The 27,836-nt window shown below is 40.0% G+C and overlaps 1 protein-coding gene across 11 annotated transcripts in view; it reads right to left on the reverse strand.

Moving 5' to 3' along the window:
- The window catches only part of LOC132841737 (receptor-type tyrosine-protein phosphatase delta-like), a 352,060-nt gene that overhangs the window by 13,775 nt on the left and 310,449 nt on the right, over nt 1-27,836 (reverse strand). For 8 of the 11 annotated variants that reach the window (XM_060864221.1, XM_060864220.1, XM_060864217.1 and 5 more), the window contains 9 exons: nt 25,488-25,697; nt 23,968-24,128; nt 19,319-19,431; nt 16,231-16,272; nt 15,624-15,721; nt 10,413-10,536; nt 5,069-5,244; nt 3,573-3,692; nt 2,646-2,800 (listed from right to left, as the gene is read on the reverse strand). In XM_060864221.1, coding sequence (XP_060720204.1) covers nt 2,646-2,800; nt 3,573-3,692; nt 5,069-5,244; nt 10,413-10,536; nt 15,624-15,721; nt 16,231-16,272; nt 19,319-19,431; nt 23,968-24,128; nt 25,488-25,697 — 1,199 coding nt within the window. The remainder of the gene's footprint in view (nt 1-2,645; nt 2,801-3,572; nt 3,693-5,068; nt 5,245-10,412; nt 10,537-15,623; nt 15,722-16,230; nt 16,273-19,318; nt 19,432-23,967; nt 24,129-25,487; nt 25,698-27,836) is intronic. The other 3 variants (XM_060864218.1, XM_060864222.1, XM_060864225.1) reach the window with 1 other exon arrangement.

A 27,836-nucleotide genomic window follows, 5' to 3' on the forward strand; every position in this document is an offset into this window, starting at 1 on the left:
AGACCTCCATTAAAAGTTGGGGGAATTAAGCATGATGAAGAAGATAAAGAGACAGAAGCAAACACAGGGACACTGAGACATAGGGAGGGACACCGAGACACAGGGACACCAAGACACATGGACACCGAGGGGACGGTTGAGATTTTCTTAAAAAAAAAAACAAAAAAAAAAACGAAACAAATGACATGCCATAGAAACGAAAAGATGAAGAGAGGTGAAGTTGAAGGTGAAAAGTTGAAGAGGTGAAGAGTTCTTCCTGAAATATCTGTCTTACAAAACAATATATATATATATATATATATATATATATATATATATATATATATATATATATATATATATATATTGCACTCACATTAAAGATAAAAAAATAAAATTAGTAAAATAAAAAATGTATATTTGTACAAATGTACATTTAATAAAAACATAGAAAGAAAACTAAACTAGATTTGTAAAGTTTGTCATGACAAACTTTGATGTTGGCTTTGATGATGCAAGTATTTGCAAAGGCCGGTGCTTTTTGGAGGCGAGTGGACATAAGGGTCAGTGTTACTTTTGGAAGCAAGTAGACAGAAAGCTAGGGTGCCAAAACATTTGGAGGTAAGTGGAGACGAGCATGTGATGTCATCCGAATACTCTTGAGGAAGTTCTCCTGATTGTGCCACAAGTCCACGTTGTGCTAATTTTTAATTTTCACGTGACATAATGTGACGTCATGTGACGTCATCAGAATACACGTGAGGCAGTTCCCCTCATTGTTCTGAGTTTTTTGATATGTGACATGTCCATATTGTAAAAAGTTTTTTGATTTAGCATATTTTGGGGGCAGGGCTGCGGCACAACCGAAAGGCCAGTCGGTACACCAATTTAAAATTTTGTTCAGAGTATCACCCTAAAGGAGCTGGCCGAGTTTGGTGTAGATAGTTTTAAAGCTTGCCGAGTTATAAACCTCCAAATTTTATAATGGGAGTCTATGGGGAAAAAAGGCCAATTTGAGACCAGGTACCTGAAGTACCGGTACTTGGATCGCTTAGAAAAGTAATAGCAACAAACATCAGACCAGGGTCTACAACATATCCGAATTTTGTGCATGTGGCTCAAAAGCCCTAGACCGCATTAAATTTTATAAATTTTTGTCTAAGCTGAAATAGGAAAACAGAATGTTGGTGTCACAACCTGGATGGAAGGAGACAGACCCGTATGAAGGATAGCTTCAAATGAAAGGGTTTAATAAATGATAAAGACATAGACAGAAAGACGATAACTGAAACAATACTAATGACGACATTTACCAATGACTAAACATTTAAACACACTTAAATATAAAAGACAATGATGACACAATGAGGAGCAGGTGTGGTGACAGGGAGGAGCAGACGAAGGCGGGGCAGACACGTGACGACAACAATAGCACATGGCCAAAAGTCCATGCTGAATCATGACAGTTGGCTTTTACAAAGCCAACATAAATATAAAAAATATCTTTTATTTTATATTTTATCTCAAAAAATATAAACCAAAATAAAAATTCTGTTACTGTACCCATTGTCACAGTGTGTGTGATGTTTTTTTCTCTACGTTGGCTTTGTAGAAGCCAACATTCTGTTTTCCTATTTAAGCTTAGACAAAAATTTATCAAGAGTAACTCCTCCTAGGGCTTTCGGCCACATGCACCAAATTCGGATATGTTGTAGACCCTGGTCTGAAGTTTGTTGCTCTTACTTTTCTAAGCGATCTGAGTACCGGTACTTCCGGTACGGGGTCTCAAATTGGCCTTTTTCCCCATAGACTCCCATTATAAACTTTGGAGGTTTATAACTCGGGAAGCTTTCTAACTATCTACACCAAACTCGGCCAGCTGCTTTAGGGTGATACTCTGAACAAACTTTTAAATTGGTGTACCGTCTGGCCTTTTGGTTGTCCCGCAGCCCCGCCCCCAATATATGCAAAATCAAAAACTTTTTACAACATGAACATGTGACATATCAAAACACTCAGTACAATGAGGGGTACTTCCTCACAGGTATTCTGATGATGTCACATGATGTCACGTGATGTCATGTGAAAATAAAAAATTAGCACAACATAGGCATGTGTTATATCAAAACACTCAGCACAAGGAGGAGAACTGCCTCACATGTATTCTGGTCACGTCACGTGATGTCACATGAAAAAAATAATTAGCACAACATGGACATGTGACATAAAACACTCAGCCCAATGTGGGGAACTTCCTCAAGAGGATTTGGATGATGTCACATGCTCATCTCCACTTACCTCCAAATGTTTTGGCACCCTAGCTTTCTGTCTACTTGCTTCCAAAAGTAACACTGACCCTTATGTCCACTCGCCTCCAAAAAGCACCGGCCTTTGCAAATACTTGCATCGTCAAAGCCAACATCAAAGTTTGTCGTGACAAACTTTACAAATCTAGTTTATTTTTCTCTTTGTTGCTGATTTTGTTTGTTTTGTGAGAAAAATAAAAAGAGGAAGAAAGGTGTACAGAAATAAACACACACACACACGCCTCTCTTGTAGACTCTTATCAAGTCAAGAAACATTGTTAGTAATTATTTCAGACAAAAGTCTTAATGATGCTGCATACCAAGCTGTTGGAGATTGAAAGTGTGTGTGTGTGTGTGTACCTGCAGTGCACCACCATCGGCCCTGCGTCTGGCGGGTTACAGGCTTTAACCCTGCGCAGGAAGGCCAGGAATGGTGTGGGGTGTTCAGGAACACCGTGATCAGGCCACGCTGTAAACTGAAACTGTCTCACCTCCCTCTTCTCACTACAGCCACTCTGTAGTACACACACACACACACACACACACACACAACAACAACAAGAACATTGTGTAACTATCAGAATTTAATGACTGTGTGGAATTGTAAGTTACTGTGTGTTTGAAAGTGTTTTTTGCAGGTTAATATTGGTGTGTGTGTGTGTTTTGGAGAATGCAAGGACATTGGAAATGCTGGTGTTTGCTAGTAAATGTTGATTTATTGATATATTGTATTATTGTGTATGTTGGAGGATGAAAGTGTGTTGTTTATAATGATGATTCATGGTAAATGTTGATTTCTGTTGGCTGTTATTGGTGTGTGTGTCTGTCTGTCTGTGTGTTAGAGTGTGTGTTTAGAATGCTGGTGTGTGTGTGTGTGTGTGTTTTTGTGTGTGTGTCTGTGTGTGAGAATGTGTGATAAGAACAGTGGTGTGTTTGTTTGTGTGTGTGTGTGTGTGTGTCGGTCTGTGTGTTAGAGTGTGTTTAGAATGCTGGTGTGTGTGTTTGTGTGAGAATGTGTGATAAGAATAGTGGTGTGTGTGTTTGTGTGAGAGTCTGTGTTTAGAACGCTTGTGTGTGTGTGAGTGTGTGTGTGTGTTTGTGTGTGAGAGTGTGTGTAGTACACAGCTGTGTTTGGTATTATACTGGTGTTTGACTGGTTAGTGTATTATTGTAAAGAGTATGTTGGTGTTTAAGTGAATATGTGGGCGTGGCCTGGTGTGTGATAGTGTATCTCAGTCCAGCTTGATGTTTCAGGGTTGATTATTTTACATGTCACTGTTGACTTACTTTATATAGTGCGAAGGTCCTGACGCAGTAGGTGGCCAGCTCCACTGTGTCCAGCAGCGTTACCTGGATCAGGCCGTATGTTTCTGACCCCCTGTTGGGCCAGTACTGGTCACACTTCACCTGTAAACACACACAGCATTTGGTTACGTTTATGTAAAAGAAATGACTTTTGGGCACTTTGAGTTAGCTTGGAGTTTAGATCTTTAGTACAACCACAGGTCAGCTAATGCTCTGTCACTCACCAAATCCACATTACGAAAACACAGGATTAGCTCAGAGTTTGAAAAGAGTTCAGCCTAATATATGCTCCAATCAGACAGGGTTACCTCAGAATTCAGTTAAAACAATGTTTAAGTTACAGATTTGCTGTGAAAGTAATTGTGTAGTCAGGGTAAATCTTTCAGACGCAGTCATTTGGCACAGGAAGATGATTTGAAAGGAAACACTGAACAAAAGGACACCAGTGACATCAGGCCCCTCGTTCAGTTTTCTGCTGACTCCTTATTTCGCAATGGAGCAGAAACTGGCAGAGGCACTAAAGCAGACAGCGCTTTTTCTTAGCCTGACAGACGCTATAATTACCAAGCTAACTGCATTTTTTTCCAATCACATTATGGCCCAGGCTTTATTATGATTACACACTGTTGTATCCCAGCAAGTGCCCAATAAAACATTGTTCCATTACAGTATGGTCGCTGCTTCGCCAAAATGAGAGACTCAGACTCTCAGAGTCTTGGAGTGGTGAGTACAAGCCTCACGGTGACTAATAATAAAAAAGGTACCTGTTGATTATAGAGGAGACTAACAGCACGCTTATAAATGTTAGTCAATTCTTCTGTATTGTAAAAAAAAAAAAAAAACAGCAAGAATACGTGCATTTTATCTTTAGGAAACACTTTTCTTTAGGAAAATTCACTTTTCACTCTTTCTGTGCAAATGGGAATACCGTGAACGTCTGGGAAGATTGGGAATACTGAGGAAGACTGAGGATACAGGTTTAGCTAGCTAGCATGAACATGTGTCCACATAATCAATTATATGGATGATTTAAATGTGCAGTGTCTGAAAAAACAACACAAATCTATCAGGAATATCAACTTTTTCCTCAGGTGAGAAGGTAAATGAAAAATAAAGAAATAAAATATTCCCATGACTATAATTAGTAATACACTTAGCATGGAAAGCTAATCAGTCTATAAGCTTATGTCTTATAGATAAACACCAAGAACTTTAAGGTCCACTAACATAACGTTCAGTCTGTTCGAACACCACAGTACAATTTTAGTCTAGTTATCATGACTCATCTTAAAAGTCTGGCTAACTTTCACAGCAGCAAACTAGCAAACTGCTATTGTAAAAGCAACAGTTAGCAAGCTATTAGAGCTGTTACACTTATAACAGTGCAGGTAAACCAAAGCTCGGAATCAAAATGGAGGTCAGCAAATCAGTTAGAAATTTTCTGACTCTCGTGAACTTTCCACGTTAACCTGACTTACCCTTGAGCGCTCCTCCAGCTTGGTCATCATGACAATGTTAGCACTGCGCTGCTCCCAGATCATCCTCCAGAATTCTCCGAAGGTCTCGGGCAGTGAGCCCTGAGTGGCGATGTACGCGTTCTGCTTTCTATACCCGTCAATGTAGTTGGCATTGATGTAGTCGCTCCCTGGAATGCCTGCATGGAAAAGATGGGGTTAACTGGCTGGCTAAGTTTAGCAAGATTAGCACTGGAATTGAATTGTAATTCAGGTTTACATTTCTATGCCAATTGTTAAGGTCAGACAATCAGTGTTCCTTCTGGAGTCCGTTAATCTCCTGATTGTTGGCTTTAAAACAGCGAGTCGAGGCCAGTGAATGAGCGAGTGCTAATTAAATGACAAATCGGAACATTTAATTAAATCTGTGCGTGAGATTTAGTTTTTATCCATTTAAAGTTACATGGAAAACTGTCTTAGATGTTTCATTCCCTCACCACTAACTTTTTTTCTCTCTCTCATGAAATCACCAAGACTAAACTTTCTGCTTTCAACGTCAGGGAGAAACGGAAAAGTGCAGCTTTACTTCTGAATGTTACAAACCCCTGACACTGGAGACTCCTTTCTAAAATACTGTATATATACTGTGTGTAACATGAGTTAATGAACTGTGTTTGAGGATGTTTATTTGTGTTGTGTATTTGATGTGTTGATGAGACTCTCTCTGCGTGTGTGAGAGAGTGAGTGATTGTACGAGGGAGTGATCGCGACATAAAACTTTTCGGTTTCGGTTCCTGGCGTCCATCAAGGCGAATCTGCGTGAAGATGGACGGCTTCCTGCCACGATGCCTGTACCACTTCACGCTAATGCAGAGTGAGCGTTTAATGCCGAGTGAATTTTTTTTTTGGCTGAGCTTCAAACTGCACGTTTTTATAAACCCACCCGGGGTGGCAGGGCAGCTAAACCAGTGCCAAATTCGCATAATCCATCTTCCCTTCCCTTTTCTATCTTTTCCTCTAACTGCACTTCATGTGACACGCCGCAGCTAATCAGAGTTTTTAGTCTGGGCATCCGTACATGTGCCGGTTCATTGTTTGGAGTAAAATAATCGTTTTAAAGGTGCTAAAATTTTTTCACACACTTCTCACTAAAATATTTAATAAGCAAATGGAAGTAAGTGATGGTTAGAGGGAAAATAGGAGAGCGAGAGCTTTTTTCCCCTTCACCTTTCGCTTGATCTCTCTAAATGAAAACCGTGTGGTCTTTTCCACAAGGTTGACAGCTAGTCGATGCTGGAGGACTGGAGGCCCAGAGCTTCATGAAACACATGCTGCAGTGAGATAAAGCTCATCTGTCTACAGCCTTCGCTTCCAGGACTCCCCCGCTCTCTCTCTCTTTCTCTCTCTCTCCATCAATCTCTCTCTCAGGTAAATTATTCAGCCGAATAAAAAAAAGGCATATAAGCTTTCTGAGCTTTCTCTCTATCCTTGCTACTCGTTTTATTCTAATCCTCCTCTCTTCATTCGAGCGGTTTGGCTGTCTGCTCAGGATTATGGACAATGGATGAAGACAATTAAGCTCGCTTTTGTCCCGCTTTCTCTTTTCCGAACTGTAATAAAACATTGGCACAAAAAAAAAAAGAAAAAAAAAAAAAAAGAACGTTTAAGCATAAATTAGCAGTGCGAAGGTGTAAGGGGCAAAACTGAACTGCCTGTCATGTCAGTCAGGATTTGCTTAAAAAAAACAAAGTCTGAGCCAAACTTCAGCTTTTATAATAAATTCTATTCCCACAGTGGTTGATGAAATTAAATACATATTCCATCTTTTCGAAATATTAAACCCCTACAGAGGCTTATCTTGATTAAGCTCAAGTATGCGAATTATGGACGACTGGAGTCTAAATTTGTTTTTGATTTTATTTCATTTCATATTTTTCCATTACATGTGGACAAAGTTTAAAAGAAATAAGAAATAAATAATTGCAATTGTTTGTTTTTCCTTGTGTGTTTCCTTGTGTCTTGTGCTGATTTAATTCGACTGGTGGTTTTTATTTTAAACTCTCAGTACAAATGAATGATTTGATTACAGCAGAAAGTGAAAGCTTTAAAGCGTTAGTTAGTCGTCTGAGTTTCTTCCAGATATCCAAATGTCTGTTGCGTCATTTTTGTACTGTTGTGTCATTCTCTCACACTCAGACAAACACACAGAAAACTCACTCCAGCTACCTTCAACAGACTTCACTGTATTTGTTTAAGAGGTTAAATGAATTGTTTTAAAGCCAATATAAAGAGTTTAAACCTGCTTTAATAAAGAAAATGACTCACGGCTTCAAATCCTTATTAATCCTGACTTCAGTACAAAGATTTATTAACCCTTTGACTATATTCTGATTAAAAATTCTATCATTCATTTTGTGGAGCTCAATAAATAATATTTTCTATTATTTATAAAGGCAACATTTAATGCATTTGAGTTTGCTGATGTTTTATTAGACTTGGTTTGACAGCAGAAATAAAAAAAATAAAATAAAATAAAATAAAATAAAAAATAAAACAAAACAAACAAACAAACAAACAAACAAATAAATAAATAAATAAAATGTTAATAAATAAATAAAAATGTTTTCTCTACTGCTGAGGAATTTATTATTATTATTATTATTATTATTATTATTATTATTATTATTATTATTATTATTAATAATAATAATAATAATAAACTAAGCCTCAATGAGTGTGATAAGTTTTTCTTTTTTAGAGAAGTGAATGTTTTTCAACAATGCAGCATATGCATGTTTTTAAAAAAGAGAGACAAGCTGATTGAGTAAAACGGGTCAGCGAGGTTTTCTATAGCTCAAATGCTTCGTTAAAATCTGCCGCATAAAAAAAAATCTGGTAATATTAGAAAAATTTTGAATACACAGTATATAGTTTTAAAATGCAGCTAATAGGAATGAAATTGCTTGAATGCGGATCATTGCTTCTGAAAAGTACTGATGAATGTCATGTTGGACACTGAAGCATCTTCCCAATGATTCAAATGATTTATTAATTAAAGAATAAAACTGCATACTTTTTTAACATCTATTTATATTGCTGTGGAGCGTCGATGTTCCTGTTCTCACTCATGTTGTAGCTACTACACAAAATCCTTATTGTTATGTTAAAAACATCTCTGATCCATCAACTGATCACTATAGTAAAGCGTAATAACTGGTACTCAGTCCTGTAGTAGTTGTTACCATAGAAACGATACAGAATTAGACGGAGCGCCTGGATATAAACCTGTGATTTGATCCACTGTCACAGTCGCTGTTAGACAAAATTGATCAACTCCTTCTGAGCCAGAATTCAGGTGCAACATGTTATAAAGAAATATACTGCCGATCTAAGTGTAAAAACTCATCCCAGCTCCCAGGAGTCGTGTTAGACTCTATGGTAGAGTCTAATATGTGGTATATTACAGCTGTGTATTAGAAATCAGCCAGATACCTCATAAATGTCTAGTCAGTAGAGTGGAGATGCAGCCAGGAGGTCTGTACATATGAGACGGACTGGTCAACTACACATCCAGTGACATTCTCTCTCTCTCTCTCTCTGTCTGTAGCTCTCTCTCTGTCTGTAGGTGTCTGTATCTCTCTTTCTCTCTCTCTCTCTGTGTCTGTAGGTGTTTGTAGCTCTCTCTCTCTGTGTGTCTGTAGGTGTCTTTAGCTCTTTCTCTCTCTCTCTCTGTGTCTGTAGGTGTCTGTAGCTCTCTCTCGCTCTCTCTCTGTCTGTCTGTAGGTCTCTGTAGCTCTCTCTCTCTCTCTCTCTCTCTCTCTCTGGAGGTCTCTGTAGCTCTCTCTCTCTCTGTGTGTGTCTGTAGGTGTCTTTAGCTCTTTCTCTCTCTCTCTCTGTGTCTGTAGGTGTCTGTAGCTCTCTCTCTCGCTCTCTCTCTGTCTGTCTGTAGGTCTCTGTAGCTCTCTCTCTCTCTCTCTCTCTGTAGGTCTCTGTAGCTCTCTCTCTCTCTCTCTCTCTCTCTCTCTCTCTCTCTCTCTCTCTCCCTCTCTTGTATCTCTCGGTAGCTCTCTCTATCTGCATATCTCTCTCTCTGTCTCTCTCTCTATCCATCTGTCTGTCTCTCTCCCTCCATCTCCCTCACTCTATCTCTCTTTCTTTCATATGAACTGTTTTCTGGTCTGGGACGGGATTTCTGATAGTTATACATACACTAAAAAAAGTTTTGTTTTAGGAGGTCATCATATCAAAACTTCTCAGACAGTCTGGGTAATCTGGGACAGTTGGGTAATTATTGTGTAAGAGAAATAATATCCCATTAAATTCTACACAGAACACATACCTTAAGGAGCATCAATAAGCATCATGAGTGAGACTGTCCTGCTCGCTATGCAGATACGGATTGCATGTTAATCTAAAGTACATGTAGGGCCCAAAGGAAATCTTTTCCCTGGCTCAAAAGCAGAGCGTTGATGACAGGTCTGCTCAGTTTAACTGTACCCCATTAAGGCAGAGAGATGGAGCATAAAAAAACAAGGAACACGCATTAAAGTCCTGCACCCGATCTGTTGCTCAGGGTCGGTAAACCACCGTTCTGTTCTGTTCCGTCTCCTGCCACACCTGATCCAGGTAATCAGAACTCCATAGTCAGTGATTGCAGCCTCAGATGACGCCGAAATCCCGGAACAGAACAAAGATGGAGCTTGGCAGGGGGTCCTCAAGGGCGAGCTGCAAAACTTCAGACTGGTTCCTACTGCGCCTGCTATTTGAAAATTTCCTGATTGCAACACAGATTTCTTTCCTACTGTGTTTATTTTGTTCTGCCCTCTGTGTACTGAATCACAGGCAGCTCGAAGCCAATCGACGTCAGCCAGAAGCTCTGGCTAACTCTCGCGTGTACAAGTTTTCGAATCAAAGCAAACACTGAGAGGCGAGGGCTCTCAAATCCAGATGTTAGCGTGCAACGCATCAGTTCCACAAATATGTGTATCCCATCAAAGGGAAATCAATTTTGGAGAGCTCAGTGAGAAGAAACAGAGATTCTGTGCTGTGCCGGGTTGTGGGATGCCGTGAAGAGGCCTCCGATGTGACGGAAGCTGATACGTGGGTGATCAGACTCCCTTGGAGATCTAATGCAGCCAGTGTCGTGCTAAATAAAGACGGAATTGATATCTACTGAGACCTTAAGTCAGTTTCGTTGTTAGATTCCTGTCAGAATCTGCTCAGTGTAGAGTTTCTCGACACAGAAGTTTAATGTGTCAAGTAATGTATGTTACATGATTGGGAAATATTTTACTTTACTTCAACCATAATAAAATGTTTTGAGGTCTACATCCCTGCACACTTGAAATGGAATGAATCAAACATGTACCGTCGATGGAGGAGAGCAGCACTCTGGAGTGGTCGTAGGCGATGACATTGGCGTATCGGTTCTTGGCTTTGTTCACCTCCAGGTTCGAGTGCTCCCATGTGAACTGCTGGCCTGGATCTATAGACTGAAATGGAGACAAAAACAATAAACAGTTTTAATTTTCTTCTCTTCAGTGGTGTAACTATGTAAGGTTTTCTCTCTCTGTAGCTGCTAGACTGCACGTTTAGACTCCAACCTTAGAGTCCAAGGTGCTTTATGGTTGGAAAGATCTTTGTTCTGTTTGATTGCTCATCATTCAAGAAGGAAGGAAGGAAGGAAGGAGGGAGGGAGGGAGGGAGGGAGGGAAGGAAGGAAGGAGGGAGGGAAGGAAGGAATGAGTGAGAGAGGGAGGAAAGAAAGAAAGAAAAAAAGAAAGAAAGAAAGAAAGAAAGAAAGAAAGAAAGAAAGAAAGAAAGAAAGAAAGAAAGAAAAGAAGGAAGGAAGGAAGGCGGGAGAGAGGGAGAGAAGGAGGGAGGGAAGGAAGGAAGGAAATAAGGAGAGGGAGGGAAGGAAGGAAGGAAGGAAGGAAGGAAGGAAGGAAGGAAGGAGGGAGGGAGGGAGGGAAGGAAGGAAGGAAGGAAGGAAGGAAGGAAAGAAAGAAAGAAAGAAAGAAAGAAAGAAAGAAAGAAAGAAAGAAAAAAAGAAAGAAAGAAAGAAAGAAAGAAAAGAAGGAAGGAGGGAGAGTGGGAGAGAAGGAGGAAAGAAAGAAAGAAGAAAGGAAAGAAGGATGGAAGGAAGGAAGGAGAGGGGAGGGAGGGAGGGAGAGAGGAAAGAAAGAAAGAAAGAAAGAAAGAAAGAAAGAAAGAAAGAAAGAAAGAAAGAAAGAAAGAAAGAAAGAAAGAAAGAGTATAAATCTTGTGAAAGACCCTTTAAACATTAGTCTGGATTCCACTCCCATGATTTCAACCAGTTATATCAGGAGGGTACAGATACTCAGCCGTGTCTGCCAGTAGCTCATTTTTGAGCTCTCAGTCTCAGCCTAAATGGAAAGAGGACATGATAGACATCCTGTATATCTGACAAACGTCTTAAAATAGTTTCCTGCCACACGGGCCGGCTCGAGCATTCGGGAGTAAAGTAGCGTCAGGCGTCAACGTGAGCGACGTGAGTGGCTGAAAATAAGAATTCAGAAATGTCAAGTATATAGTTACAGTCTGTTTCCCCCGTCCTGGAATATCCTCATCTAACTTCACCTCCTCTCCATCATCCCACGTCTCAGACTTCCTGTGGAACATGTGATTTTTATTTGGGTCGCAGTCCGCGACACATGCGGAAAGTTTGCTCCTGCGGTTGTCTAGCTAAATAAAAATCACTTTGTGCTTCATGTCTCAATAAAAAGAAGTTATCGAACTAATCCCTGATCAAAGCCTGTCTCTGGAAGTACAACCACAGTACACAGTGTTCTAAGGCGATTATCTTCGACTAATTTGTTAGCTAATAAACTATCCTTGGTGTTCTTTGTTTATAACACGGGTCCACTTTGATCGTTCGATGGTTGCTAAGAGTTTCGTAATAAAACCTTCTGTTTTCTTGTACGTCTCTCTTCAATCATCATAAGTACCATGTTATGAGTCTGACTCATGGGGTTACAGTAACAAAGGTTTGATTTTCTGAGGAGCGAAACTATAGAGATCCTGTATCTGGCAATAGAAAAAGCTTTTACAAACTCTAACAAGCCCCCAAACAGTACTTAGAGGCAACTTTGTGTTAAATGTTACATCAGCGTATGAGAGAACGTGAACTGCTTCATTTCTTTAGCAGGGTTTCAACTGCATCATTTATTTCCTTCTGTACTCTAGGGAGCTGGTAGCTCTGAGGTTAAAGAAATAGTCTGACGGCAGGGGAAAAAATATAATAATCAAACATACACAAGGTTCCCCTTGTTGCAAATCTGATATAAAACATGTTCAGGATTGAAAGTTGACTCATTTCTGTTCGCAGTGGATTTAACGCGGTGTAATCTAGTTCCAAGTAAATAAACGTCCTTCTGAAAAAAGGTAATATTCGGTTAGGATCTCGTGGAAGAGCCGATTCGAGGACGCTCTTCTGAGCCAGTTTAACCACCGTATCTTTCATTTTAATAATGCGTTCTCCTCTGTGTCTGTCAGAAAATGAAAAGATATCCATCTGCCTCCTGGTGAACTCGTATCCAGGCTGACAAATTTCAAATTACAGTTTCTGAGAAGAAGCAAAAACGAATGAAAATAAGCGAAAGGGTCGTGTGTGTTTGGGCCACGCATACATTTTACATAGATCTATAAGATATACTCTTACGTAGGTGTAAAAAAAATTGTCTAGATGGCGCTTTTTTGAAACGAATCAGATATAATGTTCCTTCGGTCAGGCAACACTGCTATGTGCTCTGTATAAAAAAAGCAGAGTGTACAACAAGGTAAATATCAGTGTAAATGGCATTTACTTAGCTAGAGAGAATAATGTGCAAATGCAGCTTGGCATGTGACGAATTTAGAGAGGTGGCATTTTTCTATCAGCGTGGGTCACGTTGCGGAGCCACGGTGCATTATGAGAGAGAACAAATCTTCGGCTAAGCCACGGCATTTCATCTGAATATGTTGAAACAGCGGGTCGCAACATTGCTCATAATGAAACGCGGCCTCATTTCATTGTGCTCTCAAAATGACTTTCCGTGCCGCTGCAAGGGGGAAAAAAACGGCTGGGAATTACAATTTGATGTAGTTAAGCTGCAGTAATGGTAGGGGCAGAATGGCACCGAGCCAGAGGCTGACCTCATCTGCTGGAGGCGGCTGTGGCAGAAACGCAACCTGCAGTGCCATACACTCACACACACGCGCACACACACACACACCCATAAAGCCACAAATAAACAATGCCAGGTATCATACATGCTATGCACAGCAGTGGCATAGTAAGTGCACACACACACACACACACACACACACAAACAGAGTGTTTGTGTGTGTTTTTTACATTGTTACCACTGTATATTGTTCTACAAAAGTTCAGTCTCGGTAGAACCTCATTTACCTGCAATTACAGCTACACGTCTTCTGGAAAATGTCGACCAGCTTTACATCTGAATCCTGATTTTTTTTTTTCTGCCAAATTTGTTCAGGCTCTTAGCACAAAACATCTTGCTGCAGATTCTCAGGAACAGGTTTGGGCTTTGGGTGAGAACTTTGGGCCATATTTGCTTTTACTGTTTCAAAAAACTCCAGCGTAACTTTGCCAGTATCTGCTCCGGTCTCTAATCTCTTGCAGTCTGGATCAGGTTTCTCTTTGGAAGCCCTCAATTTTTTTGACCGCTTTCTCAATCCCTGCTGAAGAAAGGAACCCACACCACCACCACCACAACATAATGCTGCCACCACCATGCTTCATAGTGATGAAAGCATGTGGGGATCTCAGAATGATGAGCAATGAAGTGTATTGTGGTGTTAGGTAATCAGCGGTGTGATGGATATCTAATAAATCAAATATGACTATTGTCTCCTTTGTGTGGTATGACAAGGAAACCTGTGCCAAAACTATTATGTGGATCACATGGTCCACATATTAGATTTGGCACTGGTTTTACACCGGATACCCTTCCTGACACAACCCTGCTCTTTTTATCAAAGCGTGACTGGTACTGAGAGTTAACTCTTCAGTGGCTAGTTTAGGGTTAGGGTTAGGAATCGAACCCGGGGCGCAGCAACGAGAGCGCGGGATCCTGCCGCTGGACTACCTGAGGGCTATGAAACGCAATATATCAATAAACAGATTTAAAATCTGTGGTAGCTTAGGCCCAGCTTAATATTCCTATAGAATGACCTTCAACTTGATATCCAGGTCTGAACCTGGATTTGTGTAACCTGGATTTGTGTAAAAGCTGTGTTGACAACAACTGTATAAACAACAAATACATTGAAATAGACTCTAAAAACGGTTGAAGTCGCACTTGGCTCTCCAGCTTTAGCCACATGCAGGACTTGCTTCTTCCTTCATCGCTCTTCTGTTCCATTTAATAACACCCCATCTATCAATGAAACCCTGAGGCTTCTCTTATAATTCTCCCACCAGTGATGATGGATAAATAAAAAAATAACATTGTGACAAATATGATTTCTCCCCAACCTTCTGTTGCTCAAATCCAATCAGAGGCCAGCTTCCATCAGCAGAGAAATGACATCACACACTCGAATTGGTGTGCTCTGGCAGTGCGCTGTCATCCTAATGGCCATAAAGAGATCTTCACCTCTTTTCCATCCAGAGATAACAGGATTACCCTTTGTCTGCTTTCTTGACCTTTCCGACTCTGCTCTGGTCTACGGCGACGGGCAACTCAGCAGATTTGTTAGAAGGGAAGTAGCTTTAAGTGTGACAACAAATGTTTCACTTTCTTGGAAAGTCCAGAGGACTTATGTGTATGCTAAACAAAATAACATGACATGTTTGTTATATGTAATGCATTCTAAAGTTTGGATCTGAAATGCATCAAATGACCTAGTGTTCTTTATTATTTCACAAGAACCTAATCAGCGTTAGGCCAAGGTCTGATATAAACACTCCCTTACACACCATTACACACTTGGACTGGTTAATATGTGTAATTAATTAATAGACTGAATCACTTGTTTTTTTACTACTCACGTAATACAGAATATGTAATATATACCAGAATATATAAGCTCTAATTCTCCGTAATTCTCCGTAGGGTTGCTTGTTTAAGACTGAAGATGTTTGAGATGTTGTTTTAAAGCCTTTATTCATATGTAATCGTTGATAGGGTTGCCAGTGATACAATAATGACCGTCATTGCTGCAAGAAGGTAAGAAGTCCTGGCTCTATGGTGCTAATCAAGATCAAGTTGTGGTCAGATTCAAAACTCAGTGCTGTCGGTGGCGTCAGGTTCATGCAGAATGTTCTCAGGCTATGGTCTTGCAGTAGTGGCGGCCTGGCGGCTCTCATTGTATCACGTTCAATTTGTCGTTATTATGATTTTGACTATATAACATTCGGATTGCTTCATCTTATTAAAGTTAAACCGGTTGATTAGAAGAAACTAGATGAAAAAAGCTCTCATATCTTGTATATCTCATAACTGTACAGACAAGGATTCATCATCGGTGGTTTTACATTAAAAGGCTGTGATATAAAAGCACAGCTCATTAGAATTCAAATAAAGATAAGCACGACAGTGTGGGATGTTACCTCATATTCTTGTGAGAACTTCAGGTTGTCATTAGCTTTGAGTCTCTCCAGGTGGTCTGCTAATTCCATGATGGGAATCGGCGGGTGGTTTGCCATACCTGCAGATACACAATCCAGAAATACAGCGTTAGCAGGAAAAAGAAAAGGAAAAAGAAGAAGAAAAGAACTGTTATACATAATCAGAGATGAGATTTATTAGATGGAGAATGTGAGTATTGTTAGAGGAATCACTCAAAGCGTTTAGCATGCTCTCAGATGATAGAGACAGAAGCTAATGGAGAACTCCAACTGGGCATTCCTGAGGTGAAAGAAGAATGTTATCCGCACACAAGCGGCGTCAGTAGTTAGCATGGCAAAAGAAAGTGAATATATTATGTAAACAGGGAAAAAAAACAAAAAACGACGTAAGCTGGATGTTCAGCGTTCGAGCGCATGACATGGAGCTCCAACATTTTCCTGCGATGCCATGAAATATAAAGCATTATGGGTTAGATGGTGGGAAGACTCGATGGAAGTCTGAATTTTTTTAAATGGAAAAAAAAAGGAAGATGATGAGGATTAATGAGGAAGATATACAATGGCATGTGTATAAACAAGACCAACTAACTTGACAGATGGAGGTTACTGGGGTAACCGGAGGCACCGGAACCTGCGGAGGAAAGGGGGGCGCGGCGTAAATCAAATGTTGCTGAAGGTTAAAGCAAATGCGGTGATCACACATCCTGAAATTAAACACAAAGCTGCACAAACAACGCAGACTCGTATGCCGCCAACGAGACATTTTACCTCCTCCTTTACGTGTTTATTTGTTAGTAAAAACACAAAATGTTACATGCTAGTAGCTGACGAACACTAGCGTGCAGGGAAAAATGAGCAACCAAACATACAACACTGCAACACTGATCACAAAAAAAAGACTGAAATAGCAGCAGAGGGAAACACAAGGTCCACAAGAGATCAGGTGGAAATAGGTAAGTCGAACTGCTGACGAAAATCTGAAGCCTTTATTTCAGTTTTAGAGAAAAATAGAGTGGATGACCTTAAACACTTGAGTCACTTTAGGCTGGCGACTGACTGCAGATCATTTCAGACTTGTGGGAGATTTGTAGGTTGAAATTACGTATGAGTGGTGAAAAGTGGAAGGGTGGAATATGCCCAGACTGATGATGGGGAAAAGAGAGAGGCTTGGTGTGTGTAGGGGTAGGGTGGAGGGGGGTCATGGTAAAGAGTGGAAGCAAAGCTTTAATAACCAGTTTGCATAACAGCAGATGGCATGCAAGTGAGAGATAGGGAATCGCTAAAAGGAAGAGAGAAAAAGAGAGAGAAGGATGAGTGTGTGGATGCAGCGGGAATGGTTCTTTCATCCGAGTGGATGACAGAAGTAGGCATTAGCTAATGGAAAAGGCATCCAAGAGCACCCATTTACCGCCACTCAAGATCCATTTCTAGGCACGACGACAATGAAACTGGCACTTGCCGAGTGCGACTGTGCTGACATCGAGCACCCTTAAGATGAAAATGGGAGATGGACAGGGCGAACACTCCGTGCACATAAAGAATTTCAAGGGGAGAAAGGGGAGGAAGTGTCAGACTAATGTAGCGGCCCTCAAAAGAGTTCCACAAGTACGTTTTCACTGGAAAAGAAGTGGATGCTTAGGGCACTTGAAGAACAAGGGCAGGATGGTGAATCTTTCCCAACGAGTTGTTTTTTAAGTCTTAATAAAACAAGCCTCAAGTTGTACTGTAGGTTTTTTAGCATTAACGTGCTAAGAACTGATGTGTTTAAAATGACATAGTTCTCCACTCTCTGCGATGCTACAAGAACATGACTTGTCGTGCCCTGTTTCTACAGCATCACATACCCCCGTAGATCTTTCTGCCTGGATAGTTTGGTTCTGAGTGACTCTCACCTTGTAAGCCCAGGGTTAAGGGAGAACAGTTATGTTCACAGCTCATCGACTTCCACAATCCTTCCTCCCCCCCCTCTCTCATACCCTCTCTATCTCTTTCACTCCATTCCTCACAAACACACTGGCTCGGGTTAATTCATATTTAACTGGAGGTCAGATTTGATATTATTGCAAAAGAAATGGACAATTAGAAATCACTGATTAGCCAGCAAAACCAGGAAAGGACAGCTCAAATTTGCTGATATATGACTTCACAATGCAGCAGTGCCAAAGTTTTTCAATTGTTGCCCTTTGCCATTAGATATTTTCTGTTGAAGTTTTAAATACAGTTTGACTAAGTAGCGAGAGAAATTTATAGAACAAATTTTATATCATGTTATATCTCCCAAGCATAATTCCATCATTCTTAACTAATGTAGCTCTAAGCATAGACCTATTGCATTGTCAAGGTTACCAAGCTGCTATCTGACTTTACATTTATTTGCACTGCCATATAGATATAAATATATATATATATATATATATATATATATATATATATATATATATATATATATATATATATATACAGTTACTGGTTTAAACAAATCCACAGGTTCCATCAGGTTCTTCTTGACCACACAGGCCCTGTGGGGATGGTTACTATATTTAATCATTAAACTTGTACAGTGATAGAATGTCTCAGCTTCTGGAGGCACTTTTAACCTTCTCTATTTTTCCAAGTCTTGATGAGTCCATCAAACTGTAACACAAGGTGCTTCAAAGAGCTCTCATTGAAGCAATTATGCCTATATTTTTCAACATGTACCTACTTTAGCACATACTAGGGCATTCCCAAAATACATTGGCAATAATATTAAGTAGCAAGGACTTCCTACGCATTGACGGTGTTACAGTACTTCGTACCCGAGCACTGGGTTCTCAATACATGATTAATTTTCTATAGGGCGTGATGATAAACTTATGGGTTAAATCAGGAGTGGTAAATCAGGAAATGATGTGCAGGGCATGAGGTCAACAGGACTGGGACTGAAATGCTGTTAGCATGGACCCCAATGGTCCACTCAGTCTACAAACAAGTGACATTCAATTAAGTAATTTAGTGATTTTGAAATACTTGGAATTTATTCTCAGAGAGCTCAGTGGTTAAGGTTCTGAATCTGGGACCAGAAGGCTGCGAGGTCAAGTCTCAAAAGTGCCGCTGTGAAGCTCTTAAGTAAAACCAATAATCATTAACTACTCAGCACTTCAGATAAAAGCTTCTTAAAATTAATCAGCACAAAACTAACACACTCTATAAAGGCAAAGAGCCAGCAGTTCCATCAGGATGTGTCCTAAATTCACTTCCTTAGTCTGCATGCTGGTCATATTCCAACTGGAACACATATAAATTATAAATGTGTAGACAGGGAAATCATAATGAATTTGATTTCTACTCCCAAAGCATATGATCTGACAGATTGCTTAAATTTGGATAATTGGATGCAATCATAAATATATTCCTTAAGGATTTTTGGATGGTTAACATTTTAGCTTTACAAATAGGGAAGTCTGTATTGTAGAGTTCCAAAATCATGATGTAGTGTTTCACATATATTCCACAAACATGATGTCAGGACCTCACAAATAAGATGGACTACGAAGGTTGGATTCAAACTGACTCATTTACTGTAATGAGATCATTGACAAAGAACAAGACAAGCCAAATCAGATCCAAAAGCCCCCTGATTTAACTGAAGTTGATCGCTGGTGAAGCTGAAGATGAAGATGTGTCAGTGTTCTTACCAGGAGTTTGGAAGTTGAGACGTCGTAGCTCCACTGGATCTGTTGGATGATGGGACGGCATTTCCTTACTGTTGGGTAAACTGCCTTTCCTAGCCTCTGACTCGGCTCTTTTCCTGGAACAAAACAGGAAATGGAATTGTGTCATAGTAAACCTTCCTTATTCTCTCCTTTCGCTTGAAGGAAAGCGTTCTTTGCCCTCTTCCACATCCATGAGTTCATAAACGCCCACGGTTGCCTAGTGTCCCTGTGATTGACAGTGGAGAGAGATTATTAGGGGTTATCCCTTCCAAGTAGATTCAAATCTGTGATCTCCTGACGCTTTTCTGTTGCACCACTCAATGGAAAATCTTACATCACTGACCTTCTCCACCAACACTCTAATCTCATGGACCCCAGACAAACCAATCACTCACTTCTGTCATTTCCTTGTCAGGCTTTCTCTCTTGCTGTCCCTAGGCTACAGGACTCAAATTGTCAATCAACTAGATCTTTCCTTAATCTGGGTCTGTTTTGGTCAATAAAATTTGGTTCCTTTTTTCCATTAATGACAATCTATGCACTACTACCAGACTGGCAATAATCAAGCTTTTTTTTTTTTGAGGTCTCAGATCGTCAGTATGTAAAGCACAGGTACAAATCTATACAGTCAAATTTTTAATAAAAATAGCCAATGAATAATCACAAATGTACATTGTTGCTTCTTCAGAAGACTTGCTGACTACAGCAAACATGACTGCGAAAATATTTTGACTAGCACAGAACCTTTATTCACTGTATCACATGGTTAATGTACAGGATAAACTCTATAAGCAATGTTCAAATATGGTTTGAGCAGAAAAGATTGGACTAAACCAGCAAAATGTCCTATCAGAGCTAAGCACAATAGAGCTTAGAAAAACATATTGACTTTGCGATGCACTGCAAATTGAGTCAAATCAAGTGGAGAAGTAGCGTCAGATGTCTCCATGGCTCCTGCAAGTGGGATGCAATGCCATGCCGGAGTGCACAAAATGTCAAGTTAAATTTACATTTAAAGCTTAACCTGCCTTTTTGATCCTAGCTTACCTTGGAAACACTATTTTCTACATAATCTATGAAAAAAGGAAGGTGTTATCATTCCAGGGATTACAAAAACCCAGTCTATTGTATGGAATCATCGTAAAGAAGCTGCTATTACTAGCAACAAGGCTATTTTAATAAACTTAAATTGTTTGACCATTTGAAGCAATGTGTTAGAGTCCAGAAGTAAAAAAAAATACATCAAGGACCACCAGAGCATGGATTTATATTCCAAGGATTACTGACTGATGATGGGTAGTGCGCATAAGGCTATATAACACCTACATAAGTGCTTCACTGACTAATAACTATTGATAATATCCTATGTAAACATATATGGAGGTGTCAACAGATGATAACAGTTATAAAGGCTCTTTTGTTCATTCTAATTTAATTTAGTTTGACTTAGGCCATGTCCACACTAATCCGGATATATTTGAAAACTGAGTTTACGGAAATGACGCAGGTTGAAGCTTTACTCATGCGCAGTAGGGAGATGTAAGCGTTTTCATACATTTCAGTGTGGATGAGCAACTTTTAGAACACGTCTAAAAACGCTCCGCGTCCACATTGTCATTTTCAAACGTGTTCTAAAAGTTGCTCATCCACACTGAAATGTATGAAAACGCTTACATCTCCCTACTGCGCATGAGTAAAGCTTCAACCTGCGTCATTTCCGCTAGGCGTTTATTTACTTTCGACTGCATCACATGACTAAAAATGCATCATAGTATTCAAAAGCCTCCACACTAAGACGCAAAGACGGCGTTTTCAAATTTATCCGCTTTGGAGAGTGTCTTCCAACAGCTACGTTTTCGTTGACTTAAAACGCTGTCTCAGTGTGGGTGAAAGGCCAAAACGGAGAGAAAAATATACGTTTTCAAACAAAAACGTATTAGTGTGGACATGGCCTTAAATAAGTCATAAAGCTCCATAACACAACCATATGCCAACAAAAATCAGTTGTTCTGCGATTAGTCAGTCATCCTTTAGTCAGTTTAAATGTATGGGTTATGTAGCCTTATAAACACTGCTGATCATTTCTACAGTTTCTATACAACCCTGTTGTTCCTCTCTGTCTTACCTGTCTGGTTTGCTGCTCCAGAGGAAGCAGAGAAAAAAGAGAAAATTGGGGTTAGATTAAGAGTAGCAAGTGTCTTTATGATAAATGTGAATTTCTTCCGTTTATGCTACAAGGCACAGACTTTCTTTTGGCTTGGACTAACACTGACATTTTCCAACGCTGTCCTTTCAAAGGTTCTTTCTTTTCTTTGTCAGCACCAAAATTGAAACCATTCGTTCTGTTTCTCAGCCTCATTCTTCTTTACATATGCGGTGCTCAATTATGCTATCTAAAGCAGCAGTCTGTATTTCTGAACACTACAATTTGTGAGCAGGTGGATCCACCGGAGCTGTTTTGTATTCATGATGACGCACGTCTTGAGAACGCACGGATGCTTTTTTCTTTTCGTCTCTTTCGTGAAAGGAGAAATGAGAAACGGGAAGTATCGAGGAAAATCTATTGTTTACAATTATCGAGGTGAGACATTCTCTTTTTGCTGTGTTGTTTTGGAGCTTTCTGAGATTAGCATCGGTGTGCATGCCGCTCGACTCTATCGTGAAGAAAATGATTAACTTTGCTCTTCTGTACTGAGCGGGAGATAATCTCATAAAGAATATCAGCGACAGTGTGAGTCATTTGTGCATTATGTGGTGTGTGTAAGGTTATGACATTGACTCTACTGTTGGTGTTTAAATCTGCCACCAGGTACACACACACACACACACACTGTATATTCAGGACCCTGGTGTCAGAGGTGGTCTCTTTAATGGATGCATAAATTTACAGTCAGTCCTCAAGGCCAAAAAGCAAGACCCTGAAAAGCAATGGATCATACACAAGCTTTACACAAGGACTAGAGCTTTAAAATCAATTTCTCCTTTCCGTTATCCATTCTCCTCTCCAGGTAGGTTTGTTTAAAGGTGCCCTGCCACACGTATTTCATTACTTTTGTGGTAATGTCTGAAGTTTACCATGGACTCTGTAACATTTTTTTTGTGGAAAAATGCCTTGGTTACCTTGTTTCAAGCCATTCTAGTGTGGTATAGAAAGCCTGCAGGAAGACTCAGCTCGATTTGCACCAGTTCTCATGAATATTCAAATGAGCTATGCTGCTTGGCTCCGATTGGCTAACCGCTAGGATATGAGAGCATGACTATTCATTCACCCAGCGCAATAAGTAGCCCAGGCTAAAGGAAATTTGGTTACAATCACCTTGAATTGCGGCAGAATGGCTTCTTCACAAGCCCGTTGACGTTCAGCCATCCTTGCTGTATAAGAAACTCACTGAGCTACACGAATTCTGGGGGCGCGGTCTCAAGTGGGAGAGCTCATGAATAGTAATGAGCTCAATCATTACGACATCAGACTGAGCAGCTTTTCCAACTGACCTGATTTCTCCCCTTATTTCTTTTAAGTGGCTAGAACTGACCGGGGAGGTAGCAGTTCGTTTTCAAATTCACGACACAACACAAACACATATGGATCTAACACATATCAAAAAATACAAGTAAAAACGGTTTTGTGTGGAAGGGCACCTTTAAAGGTGGGGTCTCCGATTTTTGAGAAATGCTTCAGAAAACTGAGTCGGGCCAAAAAATAAACAAACATGTAGCCATTGAGCAGAAAGGGGCGGGTCTTGTCAATATGAGTGGAGAGAGTGTTCAGTGCGCATGTGTGACATTAGCAGAAAGCGGTTTTAACATTGACATGAAGGATAAAAACAAAGAAAGAAAGCGAAGAAAGGCTATAATATAGTAATAGGATAATATAATATAGGATCAGCTTTCCAGCGCTGGTGAGAACTGAAGGAGCGGGAAGTTGGCCGCATATTCACAGATTGCAGTTTCCCGAGTCAATAACTCCTGAGCTAAACGTTGTTACAACACAAATAACACCTCTTTTCTATCGTAGTAATGTAGAGAGGCAGCTACAACCGTGTTTTGTGTAGTAACAGCGTGTTAGTAGTTAGGCGCGTGTTTGTTTTGGTGATTTTATATGTTAACATTGGCTTTCAAAAATCGGAGACCCCACCTTTAAGTTCAGGATAAAGGCAAAAGCTAGAATAGGAAAATAATCAATGCAGCAGTGGTGATGTTGCCACAGACAATACAATTTTTCATGCTTCATAAATCTCAGCAGTTTCTCTCTCTTTTTTTTTTTTTTGTTAAAGAATACGATACTTTCTACATTTCATTTAATTTGGCTGAACATCCATGAATCGAGCTTCCATTACGCTACACAACCTCCGAACGGTTATTCAGTCACCATTCATTTTCTCTCTATAAGATATTTGAAAAAATGTTAATTAAAAAAAGAAGCTCTCTTAAATCTTTCGAAACACGGCCTTCCGGAAAACCGTATGTCTTATTTGATACTATTGAAAGCCCTAAACACCATCCATTAACACTGTATAATGGATAATAGAGAATACTGATGTTAAGTGGTTTTATTTTGTGAATTTCTTACTGATTATTTTACACGTGTATGACAAACATATGATACTCCTGTATCTCTGGTTCATGCTCACCTTTTGTACAGGAGAATAGCAATGACTATGCAGATGATGAAGACTACAGCCAGGACAGGACCCACGACCCAGATTAGGCCTTCCTCTTCATCGATGATAGGCTGGGGGTCAATATCAGCCAAAACCACTGGGTCAGAGTACGGACTTGTGGCGTACATGGTCTACAGGATGACAGACGTATATTGTTATGACTTACAGCCATTCAGAAGAAGTAGAAGTTTGAATTTGTTGGAGTTTGACATTATGTCCCTTCCTAATGTAATAAATAAAACCAGCCATGTAATAGTTCAGACACAACTAATGTGTTTAATTAATGGATCAAACCTAAGCAGACTCATATGCTGTCTTGAGAGCTTAGTGGTTTCTATAATGCACATGATTAGTGGGTTATTCAACCGCCTGGGCTCAAGAGCTAGACAGAAACATCAGGACAATTCAAACACTTTACATCTCATAAAACATTTAAATAAAAATCTCACTCGGCCAACCTCGTTGTGGGTGAGTTGTGTAAAAAGATTGTTATGTAATTTGAACATGAAATTAAATATATAGTGAGATGTAAAGCAAAAAACAAACAAATAAAAGTGAACAAAGCAAAATCTTCTTCCTCTCTCTCTCTCCGTCTCTCTCTTTCTCTCTCTCTTTACTTCATCACCCCTTTACTGACTTCAGCACCAGCAAGAGGATGAATTAAAAGTTCTGCTCACCAAAAACAAATTCTATGGGATTCAGAGTGTTGATTCTCTCTCTCTCTCTCTCTCTCTCTCTCTCTCTCTCTCTCTCTCTCTCTTTTCCTCTCTCCCATTCTTTCACACATACTGCAGCAGAGTAGATAAGGCATCCAGTGTATCTGGTGCTATTAAAGAGAAGGCAGTTATCTAGGCATTCCTGAGACTGACAGTCCTCTGGGGCTTCCACTGCCTGCCAGCCAGGTTTAATTCTCTCTCTCTCTCTCTCTCTCTCTCTCTCTCTCTCTCTCTCTCTCTCACACACACACACACACACACACACACACACACACTTTCTCACACACACATTCTTGTAATTATAACAATCTGAGGTCAGTAGTCCCACCCATGTGTTGTGGGGACACCACTTTTCCGATGTCCTACAGGTGTGAAAAACATGGATTAACATGGGATTTTTGTCCCCATTTTTTTTTTGTGGGATTTGTGTCCCCTGAGGTTGCTTTGTAAACAGGACAATGTCCCTATAAAGAAATAATCTCTCTCTCTCTCTCTCTCTCTCTCTCTCTCTCTCTCACACACACACACACACACACACACACACACACACACACGGAGCCTCTATGGATTCTCTCATCTGAGCGAACATGCAAATCTAACACACAAAATCATTTTCTCCGACTCAGCTGAGCCAGAAGCTGAAATTCCCCAGGAAACAGAGAGTGAATGCATGACGAAGGAGTTTATCAGTCAATTTCCGCTGCCAGTTGAGAAAAAAAAACTGAGGGACTAAAGCATGAAGATGGAGGCGGAGATAAAAAAACAAAAACTCACATTTTCGGAGATCTCCAACACGGCAAGAACAAAGAAGATGTATTCATGTCCGTTGAGCAGCTGCTTGTTCTCAAAGTCTCCGTATATCTTGTTGTCTCCGAGCGTGAACTCGGTAGGCAGCTCTTTGAAGAACGCCGCAATGTAGGGTTTAGGCTCGGCCTGTCTACGGAAACGCACACCTCCACTCGTCCGGTTTATCTCTCTCAGAAGCTAATGATAGAAGAAAGATGGAGATAAAAGAGCTGATAAAACCAACACGTACACAGAAAATACATTCATAAATAATCTGTATTTATATTTATTTATCTGCAAACTCAAAAGTGAGGAGAAAATCCAAAAATCCATTCCACGTAGGATACGTGAGCAGCTCATGGTCCAACAATAACAGCTTTTCTCCAATACAAGCACCTTTTGGGAACCAAGGAACTTTTTAAAGAATTGAGAAACTTTTGGTACTTTTCCACCTACAACAAACCAAAGTTGCATTTACTATCAACCAGAGTAAGAACTGTACTGCAGACCAGACCCATAGGGGCAGAGCTTACCATAGTGAACAACACTGGTTGGTCAAATGAGCACAATATAAGCCTCCACACACTAATGGTATGACAGGCTGCTGGAGGCAAGCACGAAAATATACTTGTGTTGTTTACTTCTTTCTTTTCTTTTTTCTGTTTATTTTTTTATTTGGTATTTATTTATTTATTGTTTTGCATTTTGTTTTTCTTAAAGGTGCAGTAGTCAATGCCGACTTCTGGGCTGGAATGCTTGCTTGTGCTTGGATGCACCTCCTGACAGTAATTTCATAGACCCTCTGCTCTATAGACCAGCAATTCTAGCAGCATCATGAAAGTGGGCAGGAAAAATTCACTTATCTAACCCACCTAACCATTACAGTCCTAAACAACTAAAAAAAAACAATTTTACCTACTGCACCTTTAATTTCTTCACACTTTCTCCAACCTCCCTCTCTCCCTCCCTCCCTCTCTTCCTTCCTTCCTTCCTTGCAACCCTTCCCCTCCCTCCATCCCTCCCTCATTTCTTTCTTTCTTTCTTTCTTTCTTTCTTTCTTTCTTTCTTTTCCGTTTTCTTTCTTTCTTTCTTTCTTTCTTTCTTTCTTTCTTTCTTTCTTTCTTTTGTCCATTTCCTTTCCCTATTCCTTCCTTCCTTCCTTCCTTCCTTCCTTCCTTTTCTTTCTTTCTTTCTTTCTTTCTTTCTTTCTTTCTTTCTTTCTTTCTTTCTTTCTTTCTTCCTTTCTTTCTTTCTTTCTTGTTTGTCCATTTCCTTTCCCTATTCCTTCCTTCCTTTCTTCCTTTCTTTCTTTCTCATACATTACATTAAACCCTACTTGAAACTGGCCTTTTATATTTGAACACACATTTGGAAAAGCTAGACCTGAGATAAAAAGGGCATATATGAAGCAACAAAGAATCAAACGAAGTGTGTGTGTGTGTGTGTGTGTGTGTGAGTGAGTGAGAGAAAGAGAGAGTGAAGGTTTTAGCTCTAAGGCACACGGACAGTGTGATAATGTCTTCAATCTTCACGGCCTGACCCGTCACTACGCACTCAATCCCTCTGTCCTTGGGCCAACTTTCAAAATATTTGTGAGCGCAAATATTGACAGAGAAATAAATTAAATTGTGCGTGTATGTGTGTGCACGTGCCCTTGAAAGGTGAGTCACTTCTTGTTTTTAGCTTAACATATTATCTAGAATGTACGACCATAACTACAATCTATCTATATGAAAAACTTTCCTTCAAAAATCTCCAACAATATTCAACTCATCTACACAGTCGATCCGTTTCCTATTTACTTTACATGCTCATGACATATAAAGAGCATAAATATACCATTGAAAAATCAATCAATCAATCCTCCAGAACAAAAATATCATAAAAAATTCTAAAATGGATTTGCACAGCTCTAATGTATGTAACCTTTATGTTCTGACGAAAGGTTTAGCAACAACGAAAAACAACATAAAATGATTTTGCATACATTTCGTCATGCTTTGATGCTTCTTTGCTACGTTAATGCAGAGTACAAATATTTATTCATGCCTAAAATAATATGCCACAGTGGGTGCAACATGTCAATAAAATTTCCTCCCTCGCTGCCTCTCTTTTATTCTCTCTTTCTCTCCCTCTCTTAATCATGAGCGTCTGCACTTCAAAAGAAGAGGTAACACATTATGGTGTTAGTGCTCGCGCTGTGCCCATTAGCCTATCAGGAGCCATTTGCATATGAATGTGGCCCTGCTCGCTGCTCTCCACAATGTGGGCAGCAGAGGCGGAAAGATGGAATGACTGGGCTAAGAGCACCGAACTCTCTTTTTGTCTCTGTCGCTT

This window comes from Tachysurus vachellii, chromosome 2 (genome assembly GCF_030014155.1).
Source record: "Tachysurus vachellii isolate PV-2020 chromosome 2, HZAU_Pvac_v1, whole genome shotgun sequence".
Taxonomy (NCBI): domain Eukaryota; kingdom Metazoa; phylum Chordata; class Actinopteri; order Siluriformes; family Bagridae; genus Tachysurus; species Tachysurus vachellii.